The sequence below is a fragment of the Podarcis muralis genome, chromosome 10 (genome assembly GCF_964188315.1).
Source record: "Podarcis muralis chromosome 10, rPodMur119.hap1.1, whole genome shotgun sequence".
In the NCBI taxonomy this organism is placed as follows: domain Eukaryota; kingdom Metazoa; phylum Chordata; class Lepidosauria; order Squamata; family Lacertidae; genus Podarcis; species Podarcis muralis.
In genome coordinates this window covers 55796370-55809245 of record NC_135664.1, presented here as the reverse complement: position 1 = coordinate 55809245, position 12876 = coordinate 55796370, and the positions used below count along the sequence as shown (strand labels likewise).

General features: G+C 44.2%; 1 protein-coding gene across 3 annotated transcripts in view; it reads left to right on the top strand.

Annotated features, from left to right (window-relative positions):
• CHRM2 (cholinergic receptor muscarinic 2) overlaps window positions 1-12876 on the top strand; it is a 175932-nt gene that overhangs the window by 161742 nt on the left and 1314 nt on the right. For all 3 annotated transcript variants that reach the window (XM_028746317.2, XM_077935080.1, XM_028746318.2), the window contains exon 4: window positions 8693-12836. In XM_028746317.2, coding sequence (XP_028602150.1) covers window positions 8733-10139 — 1407 coding nt within the window. In that variant the 5' untranslated portion in view covers window positions 8693-8732 and the 3' untranslated portion in view covers window positions 10140-12836. The remainder of the gene's footprint in view (window positions 1-8692; window positions 12837-12876) is intronic.

Sequence of the window (12876 nt, the reverse complement as noted above, 5' to 3'; positions counted from 1 at the left end):
TTAGCTGCTTTGAAAATCCTTAGGGTAGTGATAAAGCAGGATATCAAATCCAAACTCTTCTACTCTTCTTCTGCACCTGTCTGCTTTTCCTAATCTCAGAAAGACCCCTAGGAGGAATTACTTCATACCCTCCAACATTTCTCTGATGAAAATAGGGATGTCCTAAGGAAAAGGGGAACATTCTGAGATCAAATGAGAAAATGGGATGGCTTCTGTAAATCCAGAACTGTCCCTGGAAAATAGGGACACTCGGTTGGTTTGCTTCTTCATTAGGTCTTCTCCTAAGCTTTAACTGAAATGGAGGAAGCTGAATGCTAAGCACCTGAGATTGGTGCAGTTGCTGATTTTGTTGTTAAAGGAGATTATCCAGATATTCCCACTTTGATTTATGTAAAAGTAAAATAAGACTTCACTTAAAAAAAAAACAACCTAACAGCTGTCAAGAGCATGAGAGATAGCCTTCCCTGCTTCTGAAACTTACAGAAAAGCCCACGTGTGTGTGTCATTCAGGAAGTGTGGACACCCAGGAAGGCTATAAAGTGCAGATCACCAGAAATAGGACCTACAGGATGAAAGAAAGGGCACTCACAAAATCTCCCAGCCATCTTGAAGGTAGGGTGAACTCAGTCTATAGGCCAACCATGAGAATTTCACTGGAATTTTATCTCTCATTTGATAAAGGCAGTTTCATTCATTGATAGAGTGGTTGGGGAAACATGAGAGACATTTGCGGGATGGAAAATCATAAAGGAGGGGAGTATGGAAAGGAAAATTCTGGGAGAGGGATGGAAGGATTTGTTAATTTCATTTAACTCGGTTTTTCATGTATCCTACCGTCAGTTCAGTTCTCCTCATTCCTGCAGCAATTGGGGGAGAAACTAAAATAAGTGGTTCCACTCTGCAATGCAGCATTTAGTTGTAGCTCTCACTTGCCTTCGTTTGTCATTCCTTGGAACAGCTATTTCTTGCAAAACAGCCTTGAAGCCATTGAAAGGTTGTGCTTTAAAAGAAAATCAAGGAAAATAACTAGTGATCTATAGCTCCTTCAGCTGTTAAATATACCTTCCATTGTGTGAATGAGGCATGCATTGAAAACTGAAATAGCTATCAGCTTGAGTCAGCAATCCAAATTTGCTTTTTTTTTTTTGCTTTTTCAGCCTGTCCCTGGGAGTTTGTGGGTAGCTTAAGTAATTCCCCTATTCCTTAAATCATAGGAATAAATAGCTCAGAGGTAATGGGGTATTTGGGATCAATTTCCCATTTGGCAGCAAAAGAATGTTGACTATGAAGAGACTGATTATTCAGGCATGCTATCCTTGGAATCTGGAATTGTTCCATCTGAATGCTTACAGAGAACCTTCTTTTAACCACACATATGCATGGTAAGGCTGCTTAAGGAAGGTTTGCCATTGGTGACGGATTTCAGAGCCTAAGTCTGGAACTCTGAAACACCCATCAACACACACAAACATGCACACACACACACACACACACACACACACACACAGATAGTGCCTTGAAGCATAGCAAGAAACAGCCCATCATGTGCACCCACCAGCAGCACATGGGGGCTGACACTAGTCATTGCAATCTGGTGCCCCTGTCAGCACATTTGCAGTGTCCTGTCCTCACCACTGTTGTGCCCCTCCTGTTCGAAGTCCTGACATTGACTGCAGTGACTCAGAGGTCAGGTGGACAGAGGTCAAGTGAGCACTGCAGCCTCACCAGGCCATCCGCTGCTGCTTGGGGTGTGGACTGTTGACATTGCACTTCGGCAGGGAGGGAGTTCCTTAATCATCTGATTTGCTTCACCATTTCCCCCCTGCAGAGAGCCAATCCACACCTGTCTGGCAATCAAATATGATTTTGCCTCTTTCATTTGTAAGACTCTATGGCAAGGAATGGGTGTGTGTGCATTTTTCAGCCTGAGGGTTGCATTTCCTTCTATGGGGGCCTCATGCCAATGAGGAGTGGGGTCACAGGCAAAAATGTGCAATTGATGTGATGATCTTTGCTCAATACCCTGTGCTCCTGCTACACACAGGCCAGAGGTTTCTACTCAACCACCCATCCCCACCCCTCTTTCCATCTAGGCAGGCAAGAGGCTCAAAGGCACTTTCCAGCCAGGCAAAAGCATTTCATGAGTTTATGCAGCAGGATGATGATAGAGGGTGTGGCCTAGAGAGAGTTCCAAGCGGCAGATAAAGAGGCCTGGAGGACCTCAAGTGACCCCTGGATGCTTCCTCTACTCTATGATTTTTTTCTGGTCCACTTTCCTCCAAACTGCTGCCCAGAACTTTATGTTCTTCCACTTTGGTGTTTTAAAAAGCTGTTAATAGTTTTATTCTGAAGAGCAGCCGAATCCAGTGGATGCTTTATCAGAATTAAGTTCAGTTGTGTCCCAGCTTTAAAGTTGGGAATAACAAACTAAACCAAACCCCAAGTTCTCCATGCTCACCATCCCTTCTGCCTTCCCAACGAGTCTAGTGACAGAATGCCTTGATTGTTGCTATACTTAAAATATATGTAAACCATGTTTCCAAGTTCAAGCTAGCTTGGACTTACAATAACTGTGGACTTTCTGATCCAGGATTTATCCTCAAATGATCCCAGCAGGTACAATAGCATTTTCTGCTTCTTGGTTGTTCTTATCATTCGTTCTTGAGCATTTCCCTGTCACTCTTCTCTTTGAGATGCAAATGGGAAAATGGACAGAGCTTCTCTTGGAAGGCAGCTAACTTGCCCTTTCCTTTTGCTGGCTCTTGCATTAGCAGCTGAAGGTAGTGTCAGGTGAAATGCTACACAGAAAATGAGCAGAGGACATGAGGAGGAGAACAAAGGCTTCTCCCTTCTGTTTTAAGTGACAGCTCCAGTTGCTTCCAGATCTATAATCACAAATCTACAATTGCACAGCCTCTTCCTGTTTCAGAATTCTGATCCTCCTGGAATATTTTTTTCTGAATTCTCATTCATTTAACATAAGAACAGCCCTGTTGGATCAGGCCAAGAGTCAATCCAGTCCAGCATCCTGATTTCACAGTGGCCAAACAGATGCCCATGGGAAGCCTACAAGCAGGACCTGAGTGCAATAGCTTTTCCCCACCTGTGTTTTCCAGCGACTTGCATTCAGAGGCATACTGCCTCCAACAGTAGAGACAGACCATAGCCCCTGTAGCTGGCAGCCATTGATAAACTTATCTCCCCTGTATTGTCTCCTATATATTGTCAAGGCCACCCAAGTCGGTGGCCATCTTGGGAAAGCAAATTTCATTGTTTAACCATATGCCGTGGGAAGGAGCTCTCCTGAATCTTCTGGCATTTAGTCACTTCCAGCAGCATATGTCGATTGCCTCTTTCCCACTTGCCAACCTCTGAACTGTTTTACACATGCAGACTGACATAGACTATAGCCACATTCACACCATGCATTGAAAGTGCTATGATACCACATGAAACAGGCATGGCTTCCTCCCAAAGAATTCTGGGAGCTGAAGTTTGTTCAGGATGCTGAGAGTTGTTAGGAGATTCCTATACTTCCCACACAGCTCCCGTTCTCACCCTGGTTTAACATTCGATCCCTCTTCCCAGGAAACTTGAGGAATTGCACCTCTGTAAAGCAAATGGGAGTCTCCTAACCAGTGCTTTTTTTTTCCTAGGAGGGACGCAGGGGTATGCATACTGTCAGGGAACGGACATCGCAGCGAGAGGCGAAGGGAAGGCTCCCAGATGATGCTGGCGAAGGGCCCAGCAGGGGGAGAGGCAGCTCAGTAGAGGGGGAAGCAAATCAGCGCAACACCAGGGATAAAGGGGGGCAGATGGGGGAATCGGCGAGAGGGCTCCAGGACTCTTCACTGGACATCAGCGGAGAGAGCACAGGTCCTCCGCTACCCACGCCCTCCCTGCGCAGAAGACTCCCGCGCAGTGAGAGGAGGAGGAGACTGGGCGTCAAACAACTTTTATGTTAGAGTAGGAAAATGAAAGTACCCCTAAACATTTTTTTGGGGGGGAGCACTGCTTCTATCAACTCTCACCCAGGATCCCAGGATCCTTTTGTGCAAACCATGACTGTTTAAAGTCGTCTCTTAGTGCTTTAAATGTATTGTGTGAATGTGGCCTGTATCACGTCAGACTGCAGGAGAGGCAACAGTATTGAATTGCTCCATTAAAACAAACAGCTGGTGCCCTCCAGGTAGGAAATTGGTACTACCAGAGAGACAGAATTCTCTCTCTCCCCAATGTGCTGGTTTACAAGATGTGACAATCAGAAATGGCTCACCAGGTACAGCAGAGTCACTGGGATACCCTGCTGGCAGGTGAGTTACTATGGTGTACTGAGAGAGGCGGCATGGCCCAAAGTCCAAATGGAGAGGCCCTGATGGATGCATTTAACTCCTGTGCCTGATGCTCCCTTTCCCTAGACAGTGTTCCCCAAACGTGTGTCTCCACCTGTTTTTGGACTACAGTTCCCATCATCCCTGACCACTGGTCCTGCTAGCTAGGGATGATGGGAGTTGTAGTTCAACAACAGCCGTATACCCAAGTTTGGAAAACACTGCCCTAGCATATACTGTGAGGTGTTGTGAGCATCCAGTCCCACAACCCTTAACAAACACCAGAGCAGCCCCAATCCCTGTTTCAAAGCACATTTCCCACACTATATGGATAAATAGCTGATTGTCAGGCTAGTGATGTTGAAATTGCTCAGAAGGGCAGCTTTGATCTAGAGTAATTTGTGCTTAAGTCATTCTTTTAACCAGTTCCAGACAATTAGAACAGCGGTGAGCCAGCAGTAATTAAGTGCCGTGCAATTCCTCAGGCTGGAGTAAAGGCAGGTAATAGGGAGGCAGACCATAGCCTTCCATTAATAAACCAGCTTTGCTGCTCTCAGGGGAATATTTTTATTTGGCATTATTTCCGTTCTCACCAGAGGCATAATGTACATTTGTTCAGCTAATGTTACACAACTGTGAATCATCACTTGCTGCTTCAAAGCATGCACAAAAGTTTCTTTGCTGTGCTCTTAAAAAATCCTATCATTAGGGTAGTCAGAAAATGCCAGGGTTGTAAATGCCATTGGTGTTATGGATCCTGCAGGAAATTCTAGGTGACAGGAAGCTAGGAAAACGGGGTAGGAATCTGAAGGAGCACAAAGGGTGGCTACAGCTATACACCCGTCCATAGATATACAGAATGTTGGAGACAGTCATGTTTCTGAAAGTGCTGTAGTGCTTTCGTCCTGCTTGCAGGCCTTAGAGGAGATCAGAGCGATCACTCCATTTCGATCCCAGATTAGGGATAGGTCTTTCCCTCCCTACCATGTTCATAGCAGCTGACTCTTGCAGGAGCCCAGTCTTAACCCCATTGACTTAAAAATAAGCATCAGAATTGTTATCTGTCTTTTCTTTGAAATTCCTCAAATGTTTCTCCTGTGGAGAACCTCCAAGTCCTTGTTAAATTTTGTGACAGTTGAGATTTCAGTGAAATTCTGGGAAACCCATTGAGACATGAAGAATGCATTCTTAGCAAAGCTCGAAAAGAATTATGAATACACATTACTGGGATTGGATTGTAACCCAATCCTAGTCATGTATACTCAGAATGATGTCCTATTGAGATCGATGGGCTTTCTCCTTGAAAGTAGATATGGGTTGCTGCCTCAATGTCAGATTTTGCATCTAATATAGCTATTTTCCTAGCAATATTCTTTAATACAGTGCATTTTTTTGTATTTTCATTAATACGTGCATTTATATACCAACTTTTTCTTAATACATGTATTTTGGTACAATTTGGTTGGAGAACTGCATTGCAAAAGTCAGAGAAGTGTGGATTTTGAAAGGTACCTGTGTTTCAGTTTAGCATATTGATTTGAGAAGTACAAATTAAGCTCGTTGCTCATTAAATGGCAAACAGAGCCAAATTTCTCCCCAATCCCTACTATGGACTTGATGAACTTACACTCCCTTATCTTTAGATGGTAATGGATTAGCCAGCCCTGCTGCATTTGTAAGCCCTCATGCTCATTCTGCTTAGTGGACATCTGCCCCCAAGTCTTGCCCTGGTAGCATCACTAAATGTACATTTCTAATATCACACGTTCCATGAAATTTACAGGGCCATAGAGTACATTTCCCCACACCCTGTATGTTGAATAATCTGCACAGGTATTTCCCCTTCATAACAATGGAACTTTGAGGGATCCAATGAAGCTGGATGCTGGAGGGTTCTGGACAGTCAAAAGAAAGGACTTCTTCACATAGTGCAAAATTAAGCTATGGAATTTGCTGCCATGAGAAGTAGTGATGGCCACCAACTTGGATGGGCTTAAAAGAGGATGAGACAAATTCAGGGAGGAGAAGGCTTTCCATGGCTACTAGTCATGAAGGCTATGTTCTACCTCCACTTTCACAGGCAAGTATGCCTTTGAATACTAGCTTCTGGAAACTGCAAGACAGGAGAGTGCTGTTGTGCTCAGGTCCTGCTCTTGGGTTTCCCAGAGGCATCTGGTTGGTCACTGTAAAAGCAGGATGCTGGACTAGATAGACCGTTGGCCTGATCCATCTACTTCCTTGAGAATCACACATTATTTCCCTCTCTCTCTGTGTGTGTGTGTCATATTGTCTTTCTCCTTTGTTGCCACTATCTCAAAAAGGCAAAATCGGCAGTGAAAATGTATGATTCATGTGGTGAGAGATGGAATGTGCTTGTCATCAGGTTAGGAGCACAAGACAATTTTCTCACTCCCGTGGTATGCAAAATGAAGTCACTTTGCTGTGCTTACGCCCAGGCGGATGAGTTTTTCCTTTCCTTTTGTCATGTACTAGTCAGGAATGGGAGTGTGGTTGGCGAGAAATCAGGTCAGAAGCAAAGGATGGCTACTTCATAGAAATATTCCAGTGTCACATTTTTATTGCTTGCATTCTCCAGCGCCATCCCTATCATTAGGCACAGTGAGGTGGCCACCTCAGGCAGTTAATTTTGAGTGTTGTGGAAAGGGCAGCAACTGTCGGGTTGGCCGGGGGCTAGGACGACCCCCAGGCATACGACAGGAACGATTCCAGTCTGTCTCTCCCATCAGCGTGCAGCTTGCAGCTCTAGGGAGTTCCGAATCACCTTCCCCAACGATTTATAATGACTCATGTCTTGGAGACCCTGAGCACATATTCAGAGTCCAGCAGAGATAAACGCACACAGAGCTAGGCTGGGGTTGTAAGCACTAAAGCTGCTTTATTAAGCATAAGGCAGAACAAAAGAAAACATGTCTCCTCTCTCTGGTCTTCCTCGGAGAGAAGTCGGAAGTGAAAGCAAAAACGAACGGAAACAGAGTACAGTAAACATCCGCTCCCATGATTCCAACAGTCAGTGCTGGAATGCACAACACAGACATATGATGAACCAATCCTACATATCTGCACAGTGAGAGGAATAGAAACCCAACAGCAAATGGCTATGTGATTTATTATTACTGTATGTTTTCTGCCAGGGAGTGGGAGAGGTACTTGTCAGATTTTCTACTTCAGGTGTTAAAATAATTTAGCTACTCTTGGGTACTATGTTTGATGGGGTGGGGTGAGTGATCATTAGCAACATGTCTTGGGCCAGCCTGTCCCCTAAGGTGCTATATTGGGTTTGGGTTTTTTTAAATGTAGAAGAGGATCTCTACCTTCTGCAAGGCAGGCAGAAGTCAACAAGTACAGACCAGAAGAAGAGTTCTCATCAGGTCCAGCTCACCCTGCAGGGTGGAGTCACAGCAACAGCCTTTTGGCAGCAGTGTCACTAGAAGGGTTGAGACAGATGTGCTGATTTCCTTGGACATTGCCAGGGATTTCTGAAAGCTGGTGCTTTGTCCTGGATCTTAGGCAAGTCAATTGACTTGGTGTTTTTGGTGTTTTTGTAAAAACCAACATTTGGTGTTTTTGTAAAAACCAACATTTGGTGTTTTTGTAAAAAACAAAAGACACCCTTAGACAGTGGGGAGACTCCGGCTGCACAGATGCACTGGCAGAGTAGTGCTTCTACATTTTGGTCAGACAGGCTACCGTCTGTCTGCATGTCCAAAGCATGTAGGAAACACCATCCCAATGGAAGGAGAGCCTGCCAGCAACGGCAAAACAAGGCAGGGTCAAGGGACAGTTCAGGGTATTCCAATGAAAATTTGCAGAGGGATAAAAGGATTTTCCTTCAACATGTCTCTCAAGAGTTTTGCACATCTCCAGAAGGAGTCTTACCTGATACACTAAGAGGGCAGCAGGTGTCTTAAATTTGGTCTTTAACTGAGCCACCTTCCTCCACATGTCATTATCAAACTTCCCCTACAGCTACACCATTACAAGGAAGAGGCCACACTTCAGAGTTTTGAATTAAACATGTACTTTTTTTAATAATAAATAATACGTTTCCGTGTGTACGTGTGTGTTTCATTTTAACATTATCCTTTTTGTTCTTTCCCCTAAATAACTTAATTCATATTTTGCATCTTGAGGCGTAATCCAGGGGAAAGTAAACAGGCCAAAGTCCCATTATAATCAATGTAAGATGAAACATTTAACTTGAGCGTTGATTGATGAAACTCCTGAATTTTCCTTGGGATTTTCATTCCTTTGCGTCTCACCTTTCCTTGAGCTCCATTTGCCAGAAATTGCATAAACTGAAATGCCTCACCATCTTTGTTTTCTTTTTCTTTCCTCTGCAGGCTTAAGTGATATTTATCTACCAGTTTGCTAGACGCAGACATGAATAACTCGACGAACATAAGCTATTTGGAGGATGTGATGCCTTTGGGGAGTCCTTATAAAACAGTTGAGGTAGTATTCATCGTCCTGGTGGCTGGCTCCCTCAGTCTCGTGACCATCATTGGGAACATCCTGGTGATGGTGTCCATTAAAGTCAACAGGCACCTGCAGACTGTCAACAATTACTTTCTTTTCAGCCTGGCATGTGCGGACTTGATCATCGGTGTCTTTTCCATGAACCTGTACACACTTTACACTGTGATTGGCTATTGGCCGCTTGGACCTGTGGTTTGTGACTTGTGGTTGGCGCTTGACTATGTGGTCAGCAATGCCTCCGTCATGAACCTTCTCATTATCAGTTTTGATCGATATTTTTGCGTCACCAAGCCTCTGACTTACCCTGTCAAGCGGACCACTAAGATGGCAGGTATGATGATCGCCGCGGCCTGGGTGCTGTCGTTCATCTTGTGGGCACCCGCAATTCTTTTTTGGCAGTTCATTGTAGGGGAGAGGACTGTCCCCGATGGGGAATGCTACATTCAGTTCCTGTCCAATGCAGCCGTCACCTTTGGCACAGCGATTGCCGCTTTCTACCTGCCTGTTATCATCATGACTATTCTTTACTGGCAAATATCTCGTGCCAGTAAGAGCAGGATTAAAAAAGACAAAAAGGGGAGTGGGCAAAACCAGGATCCAGTTTCTCCAAGCTTGGTCCAAGGTAAAATAGTAAAACCAAACAATAACAATGTTCCAACTAATGAAGATGGGGTAGAACATGGTAAAATTCAGAATGGTAAAGCCACAGGGGAATCAGTGATGGAAAATTGTGTTACTGCAGAGGAGAAGGAAAGTTCTAATGACTCCACCTCTGTCAGCGCTGTGGCTTCCAATGTGAAAGATGATGAACCCATCAAAGAGGACACCAGGGCTTCTGCCTCCCAAGTCAATGCCAAAGTGGAGAACTCCAAATTGACATGTATTAGGATACTCACAAAGTCCCCGAAAGGTGACTGTTCTGGTTCTACCAACACAACCGTGGAGATTGTAGGTCCCGATGGGCAAAATGGAGATGAGAAGCAGAACATTGTAGCACGTAAGATTGTCAAGATGACTAAGCAGCCTGCCAAAAAGAAGACACCTCCTTCCAGGGAGAAAAAGGTGACCAGGACTATATTGGCTATTCTCCTGGCCTTCATCATTACCTGGACACCATACAATGTCATGGTCCTCATCAACAGCTTCTGTGCGTCTTGCATCCCCAACACAGTATGGACCATTGGTTACTGGCTGTGCTATATCAATAGCACCATCAATCCTGCCTGCTATGCGCTCTGCAATGCTACCTTCAAGAAAACCTTTAAGCACCTCCTTATGTGTCATTACAAGAACATAGGAGCTACAAGGTAAAACAGTAATAAGCGGGGTGTGGGGAAGGGAGAAGGAAGTTCAAAGTTTTATAAAACTATGCCACAGCACTTTATGCTCTAGAATGAAACCAAGAAGGCTATAGGACACATACTGATGGGGTGGAGGGGGGGACAACATGTGCTCCATCTCTGACAACTACACTTCAGAGATCACCACTTTTCTGTCAGTGAATCACTAGGAGGCAGGAAAGGGTGGGCAGGCCAGCTGAGGATATGAACTTGAGGCAACATGCCCAGATCTCTGGTAGTCTCATGCAGAAGGGCTTTTGAATCCATTCTTCTTTGGGGAAGCGTTCTCTTGTGTGAAGCCCGTTTAGGTTTGCTTCATCTGAAAGGGATCTGCACAAAAGCACTGGCATTTCAGTGAGAAGGACAACCCCACTGAGGGTTGCGTCTTTGTCAGTTCTTCTGGCCTGGCAGTTGCCAGTTTTGTTTGTCTGTGTGTATGTTCACTTGAAAACAGTGGTGGTGGGGGAATCGTTCAACAATATCCTTCCTATATGGAATGCTTCAATGACTGGAAGAGAGAGACACGGAACAGTCCAATCAGCTCAACAGATTCCATAATTTTAAAAAGTGGTGGGATTTGATGGATGTTACTATTAATTATTTACCTCTCTCCTGCTGCTTGAATCTGCATCAGAAAAAAAATAGTATATTACCTCATAACGGGCATGGTTTCAGCCAGGCTTTTAAGCACACGCTACACTTGCTCCATCTTAAGTCAAGAAGACTTAAAAGTGCTGGGATTTGGCTAGGTTGCAACCACTGGAAGCTGTGATTGGTTAACAGGTGCCACATGGTAACTGATTCTTCCTTTTTAACTGGGTCAGACTTCGCATAGCACCGATGGGCAGTCCAATGGAGTGGGGAAATGGAACCAAGTGGCCCCTTTATCATTTGGCAAGCCACAGTGACTAGCCAAAGGCTTTTGAAAATGAAGCATTGGGGGCATTTGCAGCCCAGTCAGTTTGGTCTGTGAAATGGCAAAACATCCCAATGAGTCTCTTTAGCTTGTGCACTTCAGAAAGAAAAATGGCCCCCATTGAATTTTGCCCATCCATATCACCTCTTAATTTTATGTTTCCTGCTCATTAAGCAAATAAATCTTCATAAGTTTTTTGTTTCCAAAAACTACCTTTGTACAGGTTCTTCTCCCTGCCCACCCCCAAACTTGGGAGATACGAAACACCAACTGTTTGAAGTTCACTAAACAAATAAATTGATTAGTTATCTCAGTATGTAGTCTTCCAAAGTAAGATTTCAAAATAGTAGCTTTTTCATTGAGGCACCACACCTTGTAGGCTTTGTTTACAAGCCCAAGTTCTCAGTAACAGATGTGGTATACCTGTCACTGTGCTGTATCACTTTAGATCCCAAGTTGTGGGGTGGGCAGGTCATCCATTCAGGGGGGGGGAAATCCCTACACATAGGTTGTGTTCAGATGAAACATCCACTGATCCTTCAAACCATGGTTTGGAGCCATGTACCCAGCCATCATGGTGTCCTCCAGACTACAACTCCCATCATTCCTGACCATTGATCACACTGGCTGGGGATGATGGAGTCCAGCAACATCTGGAGGTACCACATTGACTACATCTAGTTAGGACGCTTAGAAATTAGACACTTATGTTCATACTCCCACCTGTTCCCCTTGCATTCACCGCTTAATAGATTCTGTGAAACAAACATTGCCTGTGACATCTGAAACAGCAAACTGTAGTATGAAAGATTCCTCCATACCAATATTCAAAATATTGTATGCAAACCCTGATTTGGAAGAATCATTCAATCCACATCTAATCACTTCAGATATCCTGTGACTTGACAAAGATGGGCATACAAGGAGGCAGGAGGGAACACATGAAGACAAGGCTTGCTCCTCTTCCTGCAAACAATTATTTGGATGTGACTCCTGAATGCAGTTGTAGCAAACTGACATGTCAAAAAGGATTCTAGCACCGTCTTCCATCTAATGTTTTAAGTAGAAGGAATTCAGTTTTATACAGAGGAGTATTCAATCACACAAACCCCAAACATCTAAAACAGTACAGCCTGAATTAACATTTACCACCTCAGCCAAAACTAGGCCTTTGTTGCATTGCAATAAGACTTGTAGAATGCTCAGTAGGCAAGAGAAAACAGAACACAACAAATCCATATTCACTGGGTGTTATTTGGGGACCAGATCAGTTTAAAGCTATGATAAGTTTGCTCTGCAAACAATCAGCAGTGGTTCAAAAAAAATTTTTCCAAGCCAGAGAGAAAGAGAGAGAGAGAGAGAGAGAGAGAGAGAGAGAGAGAGAGAATTTTGATTTATTACACACATCTTATAAAATGTGCAGTGAAATTCACAGAAGTTCCATTTGCATCAATTGCTGTTGGATCACAAAAAGGGAGAGCAGCAAAGGCCACTAGGTAGCCACTGGGGCAGCAGACTGAACAGGCATGCAAGTCACCTGTTTATAGTCTTCCCTGCTATGGTGAGATGTAGTATATTTCTATTTAAATTATAGTGATTCTTTCTACATTTGTACCTATGCATATAAATTAACACATGCAAATTTTATGTAGATTAGAGTCCTCCTTTGTATTCTTTTTTGATGATGCATCCCCAGAAGGTGGGTTGCTATTGCTTACCATCAGGGAGAGGAGCAAGGCAGCAGTGAGGTAGGTGAGGCAGTGGCGTAGCGTGGGGGTGCAGGGGGGGCCAG